This window comes from Octopus bimaculoides, chromosome 16, assembly GCF_046866305.1.
Source record: "Octopus bimaculoides isolate indiv1 chromosome 16, ASM4686630v1, whole genome shotgun sequence".
NCBI classification, from domain to species: domain Eukaryota; kingdom Metazoa; phylum Mollusca; class Cephalopoda; order Octopoda; family Octopodidae; genus Octopus; species Octopus bimaculoides.
In genome coordinates this window covers 29,859,275-29,882,326 of record NC_142943.1, presented here as the reverse complement: position 1 = coordinate 29,882,326, position 23,052 = coordinate 29,859,275, and the positions used below count along the sequence as shown (strand labels likewise).

Sequence of the window (23,052 nt, the reverse complement as noted above, 5' to 3'; positions counted from 1 at the left end):
CCAATCACATGGTTCCAGGTTCAGTTCCACTGCATAGTAGCTTCAGCAAGTGTCTTCTACTATAGCTTCAGGCCAGCCAAAGCCTTGAATGGATTTGGTAGATGGAAACTGAAAGAAGCACTTTGTGTGTGTGTGTGTGTGTGTGTGTGTGTGTATGTATATATATATATATATATATATATAAAATGTATATATTGTGTGTGTCTTTGTGTCTGAATTCCTACCATCACTTGACAGTCGATGTTGGTGTGTTTGCATCCCTGTAACTTAGCATTTCAGCAAAAGAGATCAATGCAATAAATGCCAGGTGTACAAAGAATAAGTCCAGGTGTTAATTTCTTTGACTTAAAAAAGAAATCTTCAAGATGGTGCTCCAGCATGGCCGCAGTCAAAATACTGGAAACAAGTAAAAGAACAAAAGAAAGTTAGCTGATGAAGTAGAATGTTCTCTAAGTGGCTTGTGTGTTTTCTCGTCTCTGTTTTGTTTGCAATGTCCTGTACCCAGATATGCACCTATACATACAGGTGGATGTCGGTATGCACATACCTGTACGTATATATGTATATACTCATTTACTATTTGTTTTTATATATATATATATATGTAAATATATATACATTCATATTTACATCATCATTGATATTTCAGAAAAAAAAAACTCCATTCTAGTTAAGAAAGAAATCTCTATAGATAAGTAACGAACTAAGGATCTGACTGGAACATTAGACTTTTCCTCTCAGCATAAAATTTATTCCACCGTTTGAACTATTTGTTTTTTTTTGTTTTTTTTTTTTTTTGTTTTTTTTTTTTTGACGCAGAACACTGATTTTCTCGCATTCTACCATTTCTACTACTTACTAATAATCTACTAGAGCTACTTTTAGACTGCAATTGTTGGCGTATTATTATGCTTAGCCAGCCAAAATAATAGCAATGTCTACTGAGTTATCGATGATTGTTCCTACATGTTTCCTGGCACAGCTATTTTATTTTTTATCCAGAAATTCAGAATCTTATGTTTTCTCTCAATTTTTGACAACTGCTATCAATGGACATATACACATCATCTGATAAACAAATGCTTTTGTTTTTCTTTATTTTTTTAATGTATTCCTGATGAAATTTGTTATGGTTATATTTGGTTAGAAATGTATATCAGTTGATAACTGATGATTATAATCTCAACATTGTGTGTGTGATAATTTCCCAACCAAAAAAAAATTGTTTTCATAAATGTCTGTTGGCTTTGATACTATTGCTATCTATAGCAGAGTTACAGAAGTAAAGTCTATTTTTAATCTGACTGCAAAAAAAAATATATATAATTACTTCTTGGAGACTCTAGTTTACAAATTCCCATCTTTTCAAATATGGTTGAACTGTTTACAGAAGACATCCAGTTCTATCAAATGTGCAGCAATTTTTCGAAATATGATTTTAAAATGTTTAGTTTCTCATGTTCTGTATCTGAATAGGAGTTTGTATATCTCCGTCTCGAAATCTATTATACAATGTTATATTTTGTGCATATGCAACTGAACACACTACTCTTGGTATTTGGCTTAAGAAATCTTTAAGTTCTTTCTCTCAGCTGCTACTAAACTACTTACCTGATATTCTATTTCTGTTTACCGTGTTCCATTTACTTTATATACGATCATAGTAGGTTTTAGGATTTTTAAATATTAAATGCATTCTTTGCATTTTAATGCTTGTTTCTTTAGCTTTTTACATATCTGTATGTAGGACAGATTTATGTGCTTAAAACATTTATGTTCTACTTTTTTCAGTCATTGACTGTGGCCATGCTGGGGCACTGCCTTGGAGAATTTTTAGTCGTATGAATCAACCTTACTACTCTTTTTTTTCTTTTTAAACCTGGAGCTTATTTCTCTCAGCCTTTTTTGCTGAAACACTAAGTTACAGGGACATAAACACACCAACACCAGTTGTCAAGTGGTGGGGGGGGGGACAAACACAGACACTATTTTTGACAAATTTTCATAGCAATGCAACTAGAATTTTGATTATTAATTTAATAAATTTCAGTTTTTCAAATTTAAACTTCAGTTTAAAATTTGGATGTATTAATTTTGTGTGGTTGTTGCAAAGAGTTGTAGATTTTTTTCCTGTTATAGTTTTGTAGGCTCTTGCATAATGACCTACAAACAAAATTGTCCATTAACACATATTTGTCCTCTCTCATTCTCAGTATTTGGTCTTATCTCTTTTATGCTAATTATCCTTTACTGGTAATCTTCATGACAGTTTAATCACCTTCAGATAAGTGTGAAGATATGAAGCCAGCAAAATGTTTTCAGTTGTTTCAGTCACATGGTTCCAGGTTCAGTCTCATTGCATGCAACCTTAGGCAAGTATCTTCTATTATATCCTCAGGCCAATCAAAGCCTTGGGAATGGAATTTGGTAGACAGAAACTGAAAGAAGCTTGTTGTGTGGGTGTGCATGAGTGTATATATATTTATGTGTGTCTCCCACTACTGCTTAGTGTGTTTACATCCCCATTACTTAACAGACCAGTAAAATAAGTACCATAGTACCAGATAGGGGTCAATTTATTTGACTAAAATTCTTCAAGGGTGTGCCCCAGCATGACTGCAGTCTGATGACTAAAACAAGTAAAAATTAAGATAGTTAATACTTTTCTTTGTTAGGTAATATTTCTTCATGGGTTAAAGGCAAGATTTTCAATTTTTTAAAATTAGATTTTTTTTTTTTTTTTTTTTTTTTAAATGTTTTCAAAAATATGTTTTCATGGTTGAAAGAGAATAAAACTAGACACAAGTTAGCATAAACAAATATGAGTGGTATTTGTTGTAATTTAAGAGAGGAATGCTATTAGGTCTACTCTTTCTCGTCTCTGATCAATGAGCCACCCTTTCTCTAGTCTTTTATAGCTTATTGATTTTGTATTACGTTTGTTAATACAAAATACATAGGGACAGTTAAAGATAGAACCAATATAAATATTTTCAAACTGGCATGTTACTATCCAGTTTGAGAGATGTATTGACTGGACTGGTTATGGGAAAAGGATATTCATAAATTTCTTAGAGATAAGTTAGGCTGTTTAAATCTGGTGATTTAAACTCTTTAGAAGATAGATAAGTATAACCAATGCAATCAAGTGTAGTTATTGATAGAATATTGTTTAGGTTGTTGCTTGTTGTTGTTTAGGTCAGCTTTTATCAAGCAAACTCATGATCAACAAATGCATTCTGAACATGACCATCTCATCTGAAAAGATATATTTTACCTCAGGCTATGTCAGCAGTTCTCAACCATGTTTTACTCACCGACCCCACTTTGATTGCTCAGTTGGTCCCTCATAGCTATTCAGTGTTTAAAAATTCCATTATATTTTTATAATTAACCCTATCGTTAGCATATTTCTGTTGAGATGCTGTGTTTCTTTCAATTACTTTAAATATAACAAAGAATTTAGTAAGATAACTTAGCTATCGTTCATAAATTGTGACTAAGGTTTGGTGGAAGATTTTAATTCAAAACTTATGAAAACAAGACATTTGTACTCAGAGCCAGAGCTGGTTTCAGCCGGGTTGCTAACAAAACAGTTAAATATTATTAGGAATTGTATTACACAAAATATTTCAATGATATTTTTATTGTAGAAGTATAACCAATTTATTGCATATAAATTTTAGCAACAAAATCTTCTGTTGACTCTAAAGGTCATACGGATCCCAGTTGAAAATCACTGAGCTACATTATCCAATGTATTTGCTTTATATGTATTTCTAACCACTAGAGCTGTCTCGTGTAAAGGCACTCTCTCTCATTGGCTCATAGGTTATTGGCTGGCAGCATAACAACTGTTCTAATCTGCACATGTGACTTCCAAGAGGAATTAGTATGAAAACAATAGGATTGGATTTACAAAGTAGTTGTAAGAAACATGCTGAAAATAGATGATTGCTGGGGTGGGGGGGACATAAGAATAGCTAATCACTTCAATGGCACCAGGATAAATACACCGAAATGCTAAGAAATGCTTTGAAGTGTACAGGATGGATTTGAAGTTGCTGGAGTTCTGTGAAGATAATAACCTTGTCATTTGGCACTCAAGAAGCTTGCTTCTCAACCACATGGTTCCGGGTTCATTCCCACTGCATGGCACCTTGGGCAAGTGTCTTGTACTATAGCCTTGGGCCGGCCAAAGCCTTGTGAGTGGATTTGGTAGACGGAAACTGAAAGAAGCTCATTGTGTGTGTGTGTGTGTGTGTGTGTATATACTTTTGTTTCAGGCATTTGACTGTGGCCAAGCTGGAGCACCACCTTTAGTCGAACAAACTGACCCCATGACTTATTCTTTGTAAGCCTAGCACTTATTCTATCAGTTTCTTTTGCCAAAGCGCTAAGTTACGGGACATAAACACACCAACATCGGTTGTCAAGCACTGGTGGGAGGACACCACCATCTCTCCACCTTGAGAGGTCATAGCTTTGGTACCACAGACAATGAGAATGCTACAGAAAAGAATTGCAAGACAGGGTTTTTTTAAGCTGAGCCAGCTGGCAGGGGACCTAGGAGTGGACCAAGAATGGAATGGTTAGATAATATCCATTGTCTTAGTTGGTCATGCTTCAGAATCCAGCCAAAAAGTTTAATGGTGATTGCTTCTGATAGGATCATATGGAGGACAGTCCACTCATGACCCACCCAAGAATAGTGGGTAGAGAAGACGGATGGATGGAAGACCACATCATTCTGGATGCATGTTTCCTTTTTAAAGATTCAAAACTGATCTGAGGGATATTTGGCTGTTATTTCTCACAAGTCAAAACACTAGTTAGTTGTTCCTCCAGCATGGCCACAGTCAAATGACAAACAAGTAAAAGAATAATTATATATAGCTAAGTAGTTTGAGCATACCAAGGTCTTTGTTGGGGGTGCCATGCAGTGCCAGTGTCTGTTATAGAAGTCTTTGACCTTTTTGTTGACAAACTGTGACATCTGAACTACTCAGCTGCAAGTAACTCTCTTGCTGTGCAAGCCTTAAATTTGGATGAAAGGAAAAACGTGTAGCAAAAACAAGATATTTCACATGTAAACATGCTGCTGAAAATACAAAGTGAACAAGAAAACATATCAGTAAAGTTTGAAAGGTTGTCCTACTTTCACTAGTCAAATAGTTATTTTTGTTGAAAAAAATCTTTTCTCTTTCTCTCTCTCTTTCTCTTTCTCTCTCTCTTTCTCTTTCTCTCTCTCTCTCTTTCTCTCTCTCTCTTTCTCTCTCTCTCTCTCTCTCTCTCTCTCTCTCTTTCTTTCTCTCTCTTTCTCTCTCTCTCTCTCTCTTTCTCTCTCTCTTTCTCTCTCTCTCTCTCTCTCTCTCTCTCTCTCTCTCTCTCTCCCCCTCCCTCCCTCTCTCATACATGCACAAACGTACAGTATATGTTATTTGGGTAAGTGCATTCATTGTATGATAGCATAAACTGACTCTATAATCAAAAGATCAAAGCTCATGTGCTTCACTGGCTGAAATCTTTATAGGAATAATACTGAATTGTGCACTAAAATAATTCAGGGATTATAAAGCCCAGAAGGAGCAAGCTGGTCAGACAGCCAAGGGACCTTTGTTGCAGTTTGGTTCAGTTTTATTCAACATAAGTACAGAGAGAATCACATACAGTAATCCCTCGACTATCGTGGGTGTTACGTTTCAACCCCCCCCCCCCCCATGATGGGTGAAAATCCACAAAGTAAAAGCAGTCTGTATATTTTTTTTTATTTTTATAATTTGTATATATTTTATTATAAATGCAAAACAACACCATGGAGGAAATGACGTAAGCTTAAATAAACTGTGATAGGTGAACCACGATATGGTAAGGGATTACTGTATACCTGTCTAGCAAGGATAAATATATTTCTATAGAATTAAATGAGTATAATTTTTTTTTATGGTTTGTTCCATAATTTTTCTGATACTTCTTGATAACTGTATACCACCCAAAAATATAACCCTGATATAAATACATACGCATGTGCACAGTCTTATTGGGAGAGCAAGGGTGTTTCTGACAGCACAGAATCTGAATAAGATCTAACTAGGTTGAAATCTTAATCCTTCAGTTATCAGAATTCAATATTTTCATCAGAAGTTGTTATCCCATATTTTAGGGTGAAATACATTCTTGTATGGTTAACTTAGTATGCTCCTCTTAGCAATTAACTTAGTATGGTCCTTCATACATTCTCTGACTGGAAGAGTTTGATTCCATGTTTAAAACAATTCTACATTTTCTTTTGTGTAACCTATTAACATTGCAGATTTTAGACTTTAAGATATTTCCTAGAATCTTAGCAAATTTTGTGTGTGTGTGTGTGACTACAGGCTTGGCCAAATGGTTAAGTTCTCTTTACAATCATAAGGTCCTAGTTTCAATCCCACTGGGTGGTGCCACAGACAAATGTCGTTTGTCATAGCCTAAGGTTTTAACACTAGCCTTTTGAGTGAAATTGGTTTGGCAGAATTTCTGTGGAAGTTTGTCAGATGGATTGTGTCTATAATTCATTCAGCTCTATCGTATATTGTTATGTAAATTCAACATGGGGAATTACATTAAGGATACACACCATCATCATCATTTTAACATCCACTTTTCCATGCTTGTATGGGTCGGACAGAATTTGTTACATGGCTTTTTTATGGCTGGATTCCCCTCCTGTCACCAATCCTCACTAGTTCCTCAAGTAAAGTAATATTTCTCTATGACCAGACATGTTTCCACGGAAGATTGGAAACACATTGCTTGCATGACGGTGCCACTTGTTTACAACTACCACACAATATCAAAGCAAGGAGGCACATGCATACACATATAAACACATACATATGGGCTTCTTTCAGTTTCTATCTACCAAATCCAATTGTGTGGTTTTGGTCAGCCCAAGGCTATAGTAGAAGACACTTACCCAAGGCACTACAGTGGTTCAGAAGTAAACTTCTTAGCACAGTCATGCCTGCACTGATATCTGGAAATAGTCAGCTGCTTACATATTAAGTAGATGGTCCATTTGATTGATCAAGCAAATGCTCGTTATCAAAATACACATATACAGACATGATGGATCTGCTGTTGATTTTAATTTCCCCATTGATTCCTAATAGTTAAGTTAGTTTCTTGTTTACATGCAAAATTAAAGAAATCATTGAAATATCTTTGTAACCAAATTCTTCAAGTGTTGTTGCTAGAAGTTTAGAATAATGTTTTGAACACTGGAAGTAGTATTGAGCAGGATACTACTACTATTTCTATTAGGTACAAAAACCTTTTACTTTTAGTAGATGCTGCCAAGCTATGATTCCCATGGCTTTCTCAATGACATTAGTTGTCTAAAATGAACAGAAATGGCTTCATCTGAAAACCATAATGCTGTTGTGATTTCTTCATGCAATTACCACTAAGTTACTATGCTATCAAAGTGTTTGGTTCAACACTAACATTAAAGTCTTCATACATGTGACAGTCATTGATAACTTATCAAATATTAGCAAGAAAATAAAGGTTTTTTTGTTATATAGCACAGATTCTAGCATTCATTTTAACTTCAAAGACTCATATTCCTAACCATTCTGCTTTGTTTAGTCAATAATTTCAGTTTTTTTTTTTTTTTTTTTGCTTCTACTTCAACGGGATGTTCATCCTCTCAAACTCCTAAAATAAAATTCTATGACTAATAAGCCATTTTAGAAGTAGGCTTTACTTTACTTGAATGGGGTCATAACTATTTTATATTAGTGCCTATTGTAGTTATTTTGAATTGAGAATAGTATATCAATTTTCACCCACATCATTATTTATTGTTGAAGTTGATCATATAATTAGGCTTAATTCCAAAAGAAAATGTTTTGATGCATACGTTGAAAAATAATGCAAAACTAGATGTTTGTTTTGATTGGTTTTTATAATTTTTCTTTTTATTTCTTGACTCTAAACTTCATGAACATTTAGGGTATTCTTATGGAAAGGATGACTCTATTGAAAGAATATTTCTACATTATATCATAACAACCACTTGAAACTCTTACTAATCCATATTCTCTTGGACAAAATATATAGCTCATTGCTTTGGGCAGTCTAAACTGAAAACAGTTACATGCAATTCATACAAATAAATGTTTACAAATATTTTGGCATGGATTGAGCATAGAAACTGTGTTGGTTTAAATTTTGTATGGTTAAATTTGAATATTTAAATATCTTAATACATCAGCTCATCTCAAGTTGTTATTGAAACTGGATGCAATGTTTAATATAGAAATTTAAACTAATTCTACATCAACAAGATTCCAAGCATTCCTACCATCACTTGCAATTCCTGTGGAAATTCCAGTTATTTTGGAAACTGTAAGATGGCTGGACATTTAGAAAGAACCATGAAAAATATAATTTATTTTTTAATTGTATTTTGTTTATAACATTTGATTCTTCAGATAGTGTAAAAGTCCTTCCAGATAGTATTGAATATACAGTTGTAGGAAAGAGACCTCTGACAGCTTTTAATCTTTGATAAACACTCGTGACCTCATCTGCATTGAGTTATCATTTTTCATTTTATATCAAGAATTTAAAGTCTTTATTATGAAATATATATACATACTTTAATCTATCATTAATAAAGACTTCTTTAAAACCTCATTTTGATAAAAGTATATTAAAATTGCGATTTATACGACCTTTCTGGTCATGGTAATCTTTTGATAATTGTTTTTTTTTTAAAGTTACATAATTCTTGCTAATTAATTTAGCAGCTTTCTTTATTATGATATAGATATACAGATTTTAGCTTTATTCTGTTCTTGTAGTGAAATAGTACCCTCAACAAAGAGGACAACTAAGATACACCTCGAAAGTGCCTTAAACAAAGGGGAATGAGAATGAGATAACCAGTGATGCAGTGATGTCAAACTTTATTTCATGTTTGTCTCCTCAAAAAATTACATCACATTTTGTGTGTGTGTGTGTGTATTTGCCTCTATAAATCTTAGGCTTTATGTTTATATATTACATCAGTATTAGAATTATCAAATTGATGTAACAGGAAACAACGTATTATAGAGAAGAAATATATATAAAAGTGGTACTGCAAATAATGGTATGAAGCAGATGTGTATTAGAATGTTATGCTCCTGAGTCTTCCATTTGATCTTTTGGTTTCCAAAAACCTATTTGTAGACTTGGTCTTGCTTTTAAATTGAATAATGGGAACATAATGAAGATGATTCCTTTCTATGTGTGTTATTAAATTATCAAATATGTTAATTACAGCTAGATTTTTTGTGTACAATGAACCTTTTGGTGGGGGGGGGGGTTATGATTGTTTATTGATAATGTGGAAGAATTCTACCAGCCTTCTGAACAATTCAAACACTGATGACTGATATATTCAATGTAACAACTCGGAGCCATTTGCATTCTGCAACAGCAGCTTTTAGGATTCACTATTCCAGCATTGAATAGAAAAGGGCTAGGAAGCCATTTCAGAAATATGATAAGCAAATTTATCACAGTCATATATATATATATAATGTGTATATGTATATGTATATATGTATATATATATATATATATATATAATGTGTCTGTTATCTTGATGACACAAGTTGACAGGTGCTTTGACTTTATAATACAAGCAAGAGACCATAGAAGAAAGCTATAACTTGCAGCTTGCAACATTTATATTTAATTTAAAGTTGATAAGCAAAGTTTTAAATAAAGTTTGGTATTTTATATTATAGCAGTCTTCCATTTTATTTCATTTTTTGCAAAAGATAAATATTTTATAAACTATTCTTTATCTCCTTCCATGTGAGATGTTTACTATATTTTTCACAATCATTTAAGTTCCTGTAAAGTGTGTGTGTGCATGTATGCATGCATGTATATATGTGTGTGTAAAAATTATGAATAATAATTACTCAAGCTCATTATATCACTGCTAAATGTCTTGTTTTTCCTGTTTAGTGTCAACTTCTGATAATACAAGTGATTAACTTCCTCAGCCAGTACAACTTAATTTATGGTGACCTTTTATGAGCTGCTCTAAAACACCATTTCCTTTATGCATGTTGAATTATAGTATTTTAAATCATTTTAAAATAGATGAACCGTTTTATACAGTTTTAAAACTAAATGAAAATAAAATTAAGTTGGTTACCTTAGCTACAAAATGAACTAATTACCTTACATAATTTTACATTTGATTTCATTCTTTTAAATCTCTATCTCTCAGATCTAATTATTTGCTCTGAAAGTTAGGTATTAAATTGGATTTAAAATAGTCATTATTGTTGCAGTGGTTGTTTGTCTCGTAGAAATAAATATCTTCAAATCTGATTACTGATGTTTATATTACTTCAGTAGCTGTTGTTTAAATGAATTGACTTTTATGACTAATGCTAAAAGTAAAATGAATATTGAAGCTGTTTAGTACTTGCAAGTGCAGATTAGTTAGCAATGTTTGTCAATCTATTTATTAAGTTGTATGTTTGCATTTCTCCTCTGAAGGCTGAATCAATGTTTGTTGGCCAGTCTTCCTTCTAAATTGGTGCAGGTCATAAATATGATCAATATGCATGTGAATTGTCTGGATATGCTAAAAGGTTGATTGTTGTAATAGTAGAATTAAAAGCATGTGGTTTGGATTGAGCTCCTACGTATGACCAATGTTTTAACATTATGACACTTCGAGGACCATAAGATCAATAAAATTGCTTTGCCAGAAGTAATACCATATATATGATATTTATTAATATTTAACAGAATTAACAGTGACTTGTGGTCCAAGTGTTTCATGTGTTGGCACTTATGAAACTCTATTTTTTCTGTCTGCATCACCACACACCCACACATGTATGTGTGTGTGGGGGGGGGGGTCCATTAAACTTCCCTTCAAGAAATATTTGATTTAAACTAAAGGATATTATAGTTTAGTTTATACATTCAAGACTGTCTTTGTATGGTTGACCAGGACTATTTTTTGCATAGAAATTAGGGTAATGAGAATCTTGAACATTACATGAATGTTGTATTGTTGTATATTTAAGTGTGTGTGTGTATTGATATATAATAACTGATGTGTATTTTATTATATATATATATATGTGTGTGTGTGTTACCCATGTTTTCATTCAGCTCTGAACACTGTAGCAATTCACATTGATTATTCACTGTGCTTATTTTTCCTTGTTATCCCTATACCCCCATCTTAGCCATGTATATTGAATTTTTTTTCTACACGCTGATAAAACATCTTAGATACAGGATTCTATCTTTCTTAATTTTATTTATTTTTTTAACTTGTTCTCTATAAGTACTTATTCGTATTATGCTTGTCCACTTAATTTCTAATTCTGGTATTATATCCACATAAACAGAGTAAAACGAAATGTAGGAGAGGAAATAAATAAGGAGTTGATACATCTAAGCAGCAGAGCTTCTGACAATTAGTTCCATCATTGGCGTCAACTTGTTTCAGACAAGCTTTCATTTTATTTTAGTACACGGCTTGTCGAGATGTGAATTATTTTGAATATGATGATGATGTATACAATTATAACACATTAGTCTTCTTACAACAAAAACTTTTACATTATTCAGTGATAAGAAGAAAAAAAGCACTAGTTGGTGGCTTTTGAATAATCTTGGTCGTGAATAGATAGAAAAAAAGCTGCATAAAAATACAATGAGAACTACAAACTAATGACCTGTAATAATGAATAGTATCATGTCTTTAAATATCAGCAATTTACATTTGTAATAAACTGCAGTAAAAAAAAAAAAAGCATTTTAAAAAGTTTCATAGATTTGTGGTCATTTACTGATAAAAAGCGATGTTTTGTTAGAACTTGGTTGTCAGGGCACACGCTTCAACCCTTTTTTCGTCATACTTCTATCAAAGTCCCCTTTGTTTCAGTGAATTTTTGAAAATAGCAATTTATGAAAATCACTTTGTGATTATTTAGCTTGTATTTGGAACATAGATTAACTGGAAATTTTGATGGAAAGTTTTAATTTCGATCACTTTAAAATAGGAGATTTGTATCCTAGAACTACAAGTGGCCTCAGGCTGGTTGGTATCAAAATGGTTAAGTTCTCCCTTTCACAGATACAAGCACACAGTTGGTCTGTTTCAGTCAGTGGTAGCTTACCCTATTAACCAACCTTATTGCCATAAGAGTATGACAGAAAACCTTTTTTTGTTATTCGTGTCATTCAAAGGAGAAATCCTTTCGGAATGTTTTTTTTTTTTTTTTTTTTTTTTTCATTACCTTGATCTACAGAAATTCTGTAACTCTCTCCTGTGAACTAATGAGGTATTTATCTATTTTAGTGCTGCTGCTATTACAGCATGGTGGACCTACTTAGAGCAAGGTAGACATAGCCATTGTGCTCTATTGGCTCCAACATCCACATGCTCTATTTCATCTAAAATGGTATTTAAAATGATATTCTTATTTGTCTACTCTAAAAATAAATTCACGTCTGTTTCATTTATATAATTCAAGCTGCGAAAGTTATTTCAATACTTTATCCCTCAGTAAAGCAGTGAACTAGCAGACTCGTTAACACATCAGACGAAGTGCTTAGCAGCATTTCATCCATTTTTACGTTCTGAGATCAAATTCTGTTGATGTCGACTTTGTTTTTCCATCCTTTCAGGGCTGATAAAATAAGTACCAGTTGAGCACTGGGGTCAATGTAATCAACTATCTCCCCCCCCCCCCACCTCAAAATTGATAGCCTTGTACCAAATTCTGAAACCAAGATTTTATTGCTCAGCCTTTAAACTTTCATGCAATTATCATTCATATTAATTTGATTTTGATTTTTTTTTTTTCCTCATATAATCTCTGGATTACCAAATTGGAGATATTTACTTATTATCATTTAGAGCTAGATGGCCTTAATGTACACCACTACCTAAAACATAATGTACTTCATCTTGAAATGTTATCATTATCATCATTTTAACATCCAACTTGCACGAGTGGGATGGAATATGCTGAGGAAGGTATTTCTATGACTGGATTCCTTTCCTGTTGCCAACCCTCACCTGTTTCAAAGTAAGGTAATATTTCTTCATGACCAAACAGTTTCCACTGAAAATTGGAAACAAAGGGCGCTGCTTTCACAGTGGTGACACTCATTTACTATTGTCACACGAAATCAAGGCAGGTGACAGTAACACACACACACACACACACGCATATGACAGGCTTCTATACAGTTTCCAGCTACCTCATCTAATTATATAAAAGTATGCTTCAAGATCATATTTGTGTAAGTTTGGTCATGAGCTTAAGTGTTCAAGTGAGAAATATTTGTAACTAGACCAACATATCTTGATACATTTTGTATGTTTAAAATGCATTGAGTATATTGTTTATATAAAGCCTTTTGTTTTAAAATTTATTTTGATTTATGATTGTAATTTCGGCTCATTTGATTTATTATAAACAAATTATTTGAATCCAACTCAAATGGGCAGTATTCTTTCATATTAGAATTAATTTTCTGTTAAGCTGAAGGGGAAAATATGATCCTATATGGAGGCAAGAAAATTTTATCAAAGAGTCTCTCCAGGTCAAGCTGCTACTTTTCTGCAATGAGAGGTCACTACCTCTGTACTATGGATATGATTAGAATGTCACAGGAAGAATTGCAAGACAGATTCTCTAAATGGGGACCATGTGATTGAGAAGCAAGTTTTTTACCACACAAATTTCATAAAATAATGTCCTCCTTTTCACATACCCAAATATTTTAACAGAATAAGAGCATTTGAGGCAGGACCCTTCTTTTAAATGTATTTCAGCTCATTGAAAATATTATGGTAATGTGTATTTAGTTTTACTAATGAAAGGTGTTTTTTTTTTTTTGTTTGTTTGCTTATTTGTTTGTTTTTTTGGGGGTTTTTTGCATTAGCTACTTACATTGCAATATCAGTTTTCTCTTCTGTTCTTCACTCATCTAAAATAGTCATGGAGTGTTTGAGAGTTCAATTTTTATTTGCTTTTAAGAGATTCTCACAATTGATTTGGAAGAAACGGTTAAAACCCCAAAAAATTGGGTCTTGAAATATTTAGAAAAACAACAAATAAAAATTTTAAAGTTGTTTGGATGGATGTCTGTTGAAAACAAAATGGTTAAAATTTAAATATTCTTCTTGTTTACGGGAATAGAAAAGGGAAGGATGCATTGAATAATATTGTCCAAGTTACATTTTTCCTGAACACAATACTGAATAGCCTTTGATCATAGGTCTGCCACATAGGCTGGCCTGGGGCTGAACAATAACATAATTTAAATTTAATCATTTTCTTTCAAAAGCATTCTTCCAAACAACTTCTTCATACCTTTAGTTGCTTTTAAGATTTTTTTTTTTAGTATTAAATTTCAATGAAAGAAATAAAATTTCCAATTTCTGTCTTTTAAAGAGAGATATAATCTTATATGGTGTTATTAAAAGAACATTAGCTACCTTGGAATAGAGAGTTGTTGACTATCAGCTTAAGTGTATTTTGAGGTAGTTTCTAGCAAAGACTTTTATTTTTGCAGCTGTACATTCTACTCTTTTAGATTTAGGGCATAAAATGTCATAATTTTAAAGCTATTAAATTGCAGTTTTAAAGATGTAACTGCATTGAACAGGTTATGCAACTTCATGGAAGCGTTCTTATTGGCTATCAAGTTTGTTTCTTTTCATGAAATTGGATAAAGATGAGAATGGTGGATTTATGGTACTGTTAACTGAACTGGCTTTCTGTTTTGAATTGTAACTAATTATAGTGCTTTTCTACACTTCATTAGTTTTCAAAAGTGAAAGCTAATCCAAAAGAAATGTCCAACTGCCTGTCTACTTGAGTTGAACTATGTTCTCAGTTACTATATCATTGATTGGGAAGCTATTAAAGAGAAATTGATTAGAATTCGTGCTAAACTTGAAATGAAATATTGGTCTCTAATTTCCAATGTTTGATTTAAGACTTGTATAGAGCAGTAATATCCCTCAGCCTACTTCAGGAGTCTGTTATATTGGGTAATGTTCTTAAAATTTCAAACTGAACCAAACCCTTGGGTCAAACCATGAATCTGGTTTAAGTAGAATGAAAAAGCCACATCACTAACCCTAATCCAAGAATAACTATCTCCAGCACTGACAATGGATGAAGAACAACTACTTTGCCGTTTGAATAAAGCGTTCAGTTCAAAGTTTTAAGAACACTGCTGAAAGCATCTGAACATGACTGAAGGACGTAATGGCTGTAATATTGTGCTTATAACAATCAAGATGAGGACAGCATCCCAAATATATCAGTGTCCAATGAAATTGTTTCATCTCAGAAACTGAAACAAAAATTATAACTTGGTTTAACCCTTTGGCTACCAACCTGCCTGAGACTCTCTGGTTCTATGATTCAAAATTTATATTTTAAAGTTAAACATTTCTGTCAAAGTTTCACATGAATTTATGTTTGAAACACCCACTTTATAATCACTGAGAAAGTTAATTTACTAAGTTCTTCATTACCTTCTAAATTAATTAAAACAAAGGCAATATATTTCAACAGAAATAGGATAACAAAAGGACTAAGAAAATTCATTATATTAATTAATCAAACATGATTTTAAAAATTTCTTTTATACACAATTAAGATACATTTTTTCCTGTTTGTACCAGTTTTCAAGTTAGCTGTTCAATTTTTTCAAACTTATTTTAGACTCACCGGATGCCGCTTAACCAAATGTGGGTCAGCACTCCCTTTCGCCAAATGGAAAATTATAAATAAATGCACGCACAAAAAAAAAACAGCAATTATTATAATTAAATAAACTAATTTTGTGGATTAGTTTATTATCTTTGTTTATTTTTACTATCCCATCCAGCTTATTTTTTTAGATATTTGTGTGGATTAATATCCTCTTGCGTCAAGTACATATGGAAATTACTAAAGAGGGCAAGGACTTGTCTAATGCAAATATATTAAGCATTGCTGCTTGGTAACTATGCCGAATTTGTATTCTGATCCTCAGAAGGATTTCTTTGGAAATGTGTTTCCTATGTTTTGTGCTAAGTTTAAATGCTTAATTTCTAAGAAAAAAATCACAACCTCTCTGAATATCCATAGAATGCCCTTGACATTTGCTGTCCCCTTTGTGAGCTCTCAATACCTAAAGGGACCACTATTGCCCATGTTAAGAACTACTGTGAAAAAGTGTTAGCCTTCTGACCAAAGTATCAATGACATCTCCTGCCCCACTCTCTTTTTCTTTGCCTCTCTCTCTCTGTATTATCATTCTACCTTTACCATGAAAACTATACCAACATTTATTGATTTCTAACATGTCACTTTAAATCAAAAATATTTTGTACACTTCCCATCACATGTTCTTTCAATTTACATCTCCTTATCAGCCTGCTTATCCTTTTTTATATAAGCTGTTCACCTTTTTCCATCAAATTTATTTTCTATATATTTTTTGCAAGATGCTCTAACTAGTAACATTTTTTTTTTTAATTACAATGCAATTAGTGCCTGAATACCCAGTGTCAAACAGGCTTCATCTTTATCAATGATTTATCTAAACTATTAGTGTGACTGCATAAATGATGCAAGGAGTTTTGTTTTGGTTTTGTTTTTGTGTGTGTGCCAGATCAATCCATGATCAAGTAGAATCTTTGATCAAAGCATCACAGCTGTGATAACTTCCTCACCATTTCTATATATCTAAAACCTCATTAGTGAAGGCTCATGGCCTAGTGGTTAGGATGTTGCACTCGTGCTCGCAAATTCATGGTTTCAATTCCCAGACTGGGTGGTGCATTGTGTTCTTCAGCAAAAACACACTTCATTTCACAATGCTGCTCCAATTTGCTCAGCTGTAAATTGGGTCCATTTTACAATGGACTGGCGTTCCATTCGGTGGGGAGTGTTGGCTTGCACTTGATGACCAGCAGTATATAACAGCATTCAATAGTCTGGTCAATACAGTGATGGCCACATTGCTTGCAAGTTGTAAGCTTCCTAACAATTGAGCTGTTAACCCTTCAGCACTCAGATTATTCCCTCAAATGCATTGCTTATTTATTCACATTGTTTTGAATTAATCTTGCCTTATATCAAAGTTTTGAAGATTTTGATGTGATTGTTTGTTTTGAATGCCATTGTCAGGTAGGTGTGAGAGGCCAGATCTGGTCAGTTTTAACATAGAACAGAAAGAATATTTTGGACCAGATATGCTAGATGGTTAATCCTAATTGTCAGCTACATCCCTTTTTTTTTTTTTTTTTTTTTACCCTTTTCTTTAACTGACATTTTACAATATTCAATATTGTAATATTCACTTTTCATGTACAGGAATATTTTAATTTTTATGCAGTTGATGGTTCAATATTAAAATTCAAATACTGAGTATAAGAATTTGATTTATTACATATAAAACATGTAAAATACTATGGTAAATTTCCCTTTCATTTCAGTTTTCTTTCAGAAGGAACCAAGTACATTGCTCCAATTCCTCGTTTCAGATATGATTCCTAAGTTGCTTCTGCTACGTCTGTATACTTTGTATACATGTTTTGTGTTCTTTGGGATTTGGTGTTGCTATGTAAACCATATTTATTTAAGAACTTTTTTTTAAACATCATATGTCCGCTTTCCATACTGGCATGGGTTGGACAGTTTGACTGAAAACTGGGGGTGCTGCAGCAAGTTCCAATCTGATTTTGCAAGGTTTCTATGGCTGGATGCCCTTCCTAATGCTAACCACTCAGTGTAGTGGGTGTCTTTTATGTGCCATTGTCCTGACACTGGCATCGACCATGCCTATGGTCTCACTTGGTTTGACAGGTTTACACAAGCATAGTATATCGCCAAACTGTGCTTTTTACATGTCACCAGCATGGGTGCCAGTCAGACAGCACTGGCATCAGCCATGACTACAATAAACACATAATTTATTCTCATGTTCGAAAAATGTGTGTACTGGTAGTAGTACAAATGGTGGAAATGCTTAGAAGAGGAAATTAGAATTGTAAGAAAAATTAGGATTAATTAGCAAACATGAAAGTGGTACTGCCAGAGCTGAAGTAGGCCAAATTAAAAGCAAATGAACAATATGTAAGATGATTCTTAAACACTTTTATAAAAATCTAGTGTTGTGTAAAAACACAATGCTTTATAAAGAACAAAGTACTGCATCATCTTTGAATTCCTATACGAAAAACAAAAACAGTGCAATAATTGAAATTGCATATTATTTGCTAATTTGCATCAGATTGCATTCAAAAGTGCTTCCCTTTAAATCAAATGACCATCGTGTCCTTCAAAATTCAGTCTGGTACCATGTACACATCAAAGAATGAGACCCCTGATGACTATCAGGGATCAAAGGTCATGTTGATACAGGCGTGGCTACACCTACATATGGTTCTTGGGCTGAGTCCCACTGCATGGCACTCTGGACGAGTGCCTTCTACTATAACCCTGGGCTATCTTATGAGTGGATTTGGTACACGCAAACTGAAAAGAAGCCTGTCGTGTATAGCAAGTATTGGGGTTAATTTGTTCGACTGAAAAAGGTAAAAGATGTGAATAAACATTTCTTCATCTCTAAAGATGAGGTTGATAGATGGAAAAAGTTAACCCTATTTTATTGTAATAATAACCTATCAATTATATATGTCAATTTAATTTTTTTTTTTTTTTTCTTCTCAGCTCTGTACCCCTGCAAATACTCCTGCAACACCACCAAATTTCCCTGAGGCTCTTACAGCATTGTCAAAGTTATCAACTACAGACAGGTTAGGCTCTTCTCCAGCATATGCAACAGGATCACAGTCGAATACTCAACCGACTCCCAAACCAATGGAAATGGCACATCGATAAAATACAAAAGAGAAAAAAAATGTTTACAAAAAAAAATAAGAACGAAAAACATTTAAGTGGGGGGAGGTCCTCTACTGTGCAGAAAGATAGAAACGGACGAAACAGATGATTAATAATAGCAACAGTTGTGTTCATGTGACTCTTTTGTTACAGTGAAGAGATGTACTAGAGAGTATTGAGGGGGGGAAAACCAGTACTATTTTGAATTGCCAAATAATGCTGGCTGGCTGTGCTCATTCCCTTTACAACTGCCAATGGATTACCTGTTATTTGGATCTTATTTTGTTTTCAATTTTTTTTCCCCCTTTTTATTTTAAGAAATATACCCAGGGATTTTTTTTTTTCTGTTACATATATATCATACATATGCATACACCATACATATGTATCCATTGTTTTTATCTCCTCCAACAGTGTTCCAACACTTTCCAAATTTAAACAGAAAACTTTTTTTTTTTGTTTCTCTTTTTTTATTAGTGCATATCTGGCTGTAGGATATTTTGGGGAAATGCCTAACACTGCCTTTTTGTTGGAAAATGTCAGACTTGCTACCATTTCCTCACATTCTTAAATATTAAAACTTTCTTGCATTGGACTTCCGAAATTTAAACTTCTTCTGTCAGCTTGCATCAGGCATGACAATGCACCACACATCCTGTTTATCATAGGATCTGAGGGGGCAATGTTGCATCATGTCTGTTATGTCTTTCAAAGCTAATAATACCTGGTGGTTGCCAATTCTCACAGGAATATTACAGCCATTGGGATCTACAACCTCATCTGCTACTAAAATGCAAGCAGCACTAAGAAGATTTGAGATACTCAACCATAGTCTCTTGCTTGAAGAACCCTGGTTGACTCCCCTTTCTGTTGATAAAATCAACCCTGGAATACTGAAAGGCAAAGTTGAACTCTGCGGAATTTGTAAAGGGCTGGACATTTAAATTCAGCAAGGCATTTGTCTGACGCTCTATCGGTTTTGATAATCCAGCCTCCATTGAAACTAATGACTTGTATAAGATTATGTGTATTGTCTCACTTGGCAGTGACAGGAAGAGTCTTAGAATTTAAGGAATAGTGAAAGAAAATATAAACGTAGCAAACATTTCTGTAAGAGGATAAGCAGGTCTTTTTTTGTTTTAGTGGAGCACGTTTTTACTTTTGAATCCTCCATATTTGTATTTTGGTTCTGGCTGTTTGCTCCTACAGTTAATTCTTGCAACCATTGCTCTACTTTGGATTCTGGAAAACCTATTTCTTTTTTTCCCATCATTTTTCTCTTTTTTTTTTTTAAACCTAGTTCCAATGACCTCTGTTTCTTACTCTATTTTATGCTTGGGGAACCCATTAGGCACTTTGAATCAGATGAATGCGTTTTAGCTATTGCATGATATCTTGGATTGCAGGTACAGCTAGAATACAAATGCAATATTATACTTTATTCAAAAACCAAAGCAGTACATAATTTCTCCCTTAATCTTTCTATGCTGTGAAAGCTATATTACATGGTGAAAATCTTTTTCTTTTTTTTTTTTTTTCTTTGCTATCATTAGAACTATCCATATCATGTTGTAATTAACTTCATTAATATGATCCGTTTACAATCCATTTATTATATGAAAACAAATTTATGAATAATGCTAGAAAAAGTATGTCTCTTGTGTAGTTGAATTAGTCTCCTATAATGTCTTATGTCTAGAGGTCCCATTTTTATTTTTGTAGAGCTCACTAGCAGACACTGCCAGACCATATTTGTTGTTTGTAATTAATGCTTTAGAAGAAAATGTTTGAAGATGTGTATAGTTAGAATTTGTGTACTTTTTGTATACACCTTACATATAAATATCTACACTGGTATTTTTAACAAAAGGCTCAGACTATATAAAGATTTTTAGTAATGAAATAGACTAGCTCTTGACATTACTCTTGGGTTTTTCTCTTCTTTAAAATCCTAATTTCTGGATAAAAATACCAAGAATGTCAGATAGGGTGTACTGAAATCAAGCTAAGCGATGGAACTGAAGACAATTTCCGGTGACACTATATATATATATATATATATATTATATATTATATATATATATATATATATATAATCTTTTTTTAAACTTTCTTTGGTCTTTTGATGATTATTTATAATCATAATTCTTGTTCACTGTGTGAATTTCTTTCTTTTGCCTGTGTATTCCCCTGATTGCAGCAACTTCAGAACTTCTCTTAAATTAAAAAAAATACTTTAAGGAATTGAAAGTTTCTTGTAAAAAGCCACTAAAGAGCATTTGAGTTTTTATAGAAAAGGGACCACCAGTAAGCATACTTTTTTTCTTTTTTTTTCCACCCTCTTGATAAGGATTGGTTGTAAGAAACTGATAGCTTTTTTTTTTCCTTATTTTGTTATGAAAATTTTAATCTCGTAATTAGTGTTAAAAAGCATTAAATGCTTAGTTTTTTTTTTTGTTTTTTTTTAAAGATTTCTTTGTTTAAAGCTCTTTCGTATGACTTATTTTCTGTGATGTTTGAAAAAGTTGAATTATTGGTGCCTACTTCTGTTTAACCAAATGTAAAAATACCTTGTGCTATGATCTTCAGATTTTTCCAAATTTGGCTTAAATTTCAGTCAGTCTGTTATAACAATCCCATGTGCAGCCACTTTACAAGGCACTTAGTGCCTGCAATTGCTGTTTCAGAGACTCAATCTAATTAACTAACAGTTTGTCAATGACAGACTCTCTAAACAGTCATTTGACCTGCTAGAAATAGTAATCAAATTCCTTCAAAGCACACCCTACTGTCTTATAAAAAAGAAGGATATATTGACCAGTGTAAGTCTAATGCAAAAAAAATGTCGGCCGTGGCTAAAAAAAAAAAAAATAGCCAAGACTGATTTTGAGGATAACCAACAACTAACATTGGTGAATATTTTAATTCTTAAGAACTCAAAGAAATCCTCTTCAAAGTTTGATTTTATAAATTACTAAATTTTAATAAGTTTGATTTTAATTTTTATTTTCACATTACAGATTTTTTATGCTTTTATAAGTTTTTGAATGTTTATTTACTGAAAGGCCAACTGGTGCTCATACATAAGTAAAATGTTTTTTTTTTAACCACTTTTTTTTTCCTAACTGAATGGAATATTAGATCAAGGATTTACAAATTGTGTCCAGTGTAAGAATTTTGAAGAAAAGAGAAAGATAAAATTAGTCTGGTCCTACATCATTTCCACTCCAAATGTGTCATCTACTGAAGGCAGTTGTCTGAGAAGATCTATATTCCTCCAGAATATTTATTTATTACATGTATCAGTTGGTCATAGAATATTCTGGTGAGAGTTTGTGTTGTTGAGCTAAGCGTTCATTCTCTGAATATGCCTGTCGTCAGTTCCACTTTCTCTCCATGTCTTAACCTTTCTTAAATCCTGTCACAGATTCCTGAAAATGGAGAGAGAAAAACTATTTACCTTGAGTCTGTTGCTCCCCACTAATAAAAACTTGTTGATTGATATCAAGTCTGTTCATTTCTATTTAAAAGAAGAAAAGGAAAAACACAAAAAAATTACAAAAAACACTGGGAAAAATTATAAGAAAAATATTATTTCATATATTTCTATGATGCATTTTGGAATTTTTAGCAATCTTCCGTTATCTTCTTATATCGCTTTCATGTGTGAAATATTTTTCTGCCCCATTTCATCAAATATGTTCTGTCACTGCAAATAAATCTGTACATTTGTAAATGTTTTTTTGTAATTTATTTTTTTATAAAAATCATTTGTTGTTGAGGGATATGAAATGGAAAGGTGAATAAATGTGAAATAAATGTCTTTGTCTTACAGAAAAGGATTACAATTCTGGAAGTTATTTGGCAATTGCCAAATGTGTTCTTTGGGCTTCATAACTATAGATGCATACAAGCAAGTGCACACACGTGTGTGTGTGTGTGTGTGTATATATATATATATATATATATGTATTATTGTTAGGACCCTGTCCAATGCCTTGGGTTTCTTGCTGGTAGAGTGCATTTACCAACATTTTTCAGTTGTTTGAGGAATTAATTAGTAGCCAGAATATTCTCTCTTGCATTTACTCTTGCATTTACATAGCTATGTCAT

General features: G+C 32.9%; 1 protein-coding gene across 2 annotated transcripts in view; it reads left to right on the top strand.

The window, feature by feature from the left end:
- Positions 1–22,674, top strand: part of LOC106870692 (UBA-like domain-containing protein 2-A) — a 37,002-nt gene extending 14,328 nt beyond the window's left edge. The window contains exons 3-4 of one of the 2 annotated variants that reach the window (XM_089364330.1): positions 12,380–12,482; positions 18,768–19,040. In XM_089364330.1, coding sequence (XP_089220456.1) covers positions 12,380–12,482; positions 18,768–18,938 — 274 coding nt within the window. In that variant the 3' untranslated portion in view covers positions 18,939–19,040. Of the gene's footprint in view, positions 1–12,379; positions 12,483–18,767 lie in introns of both variants that reach the window. The other variant, XM_014916854.3, reaches the window with a different exon arrangement.
- Positions 22,675–23,052: the final 378 nt, after the last annotated feature.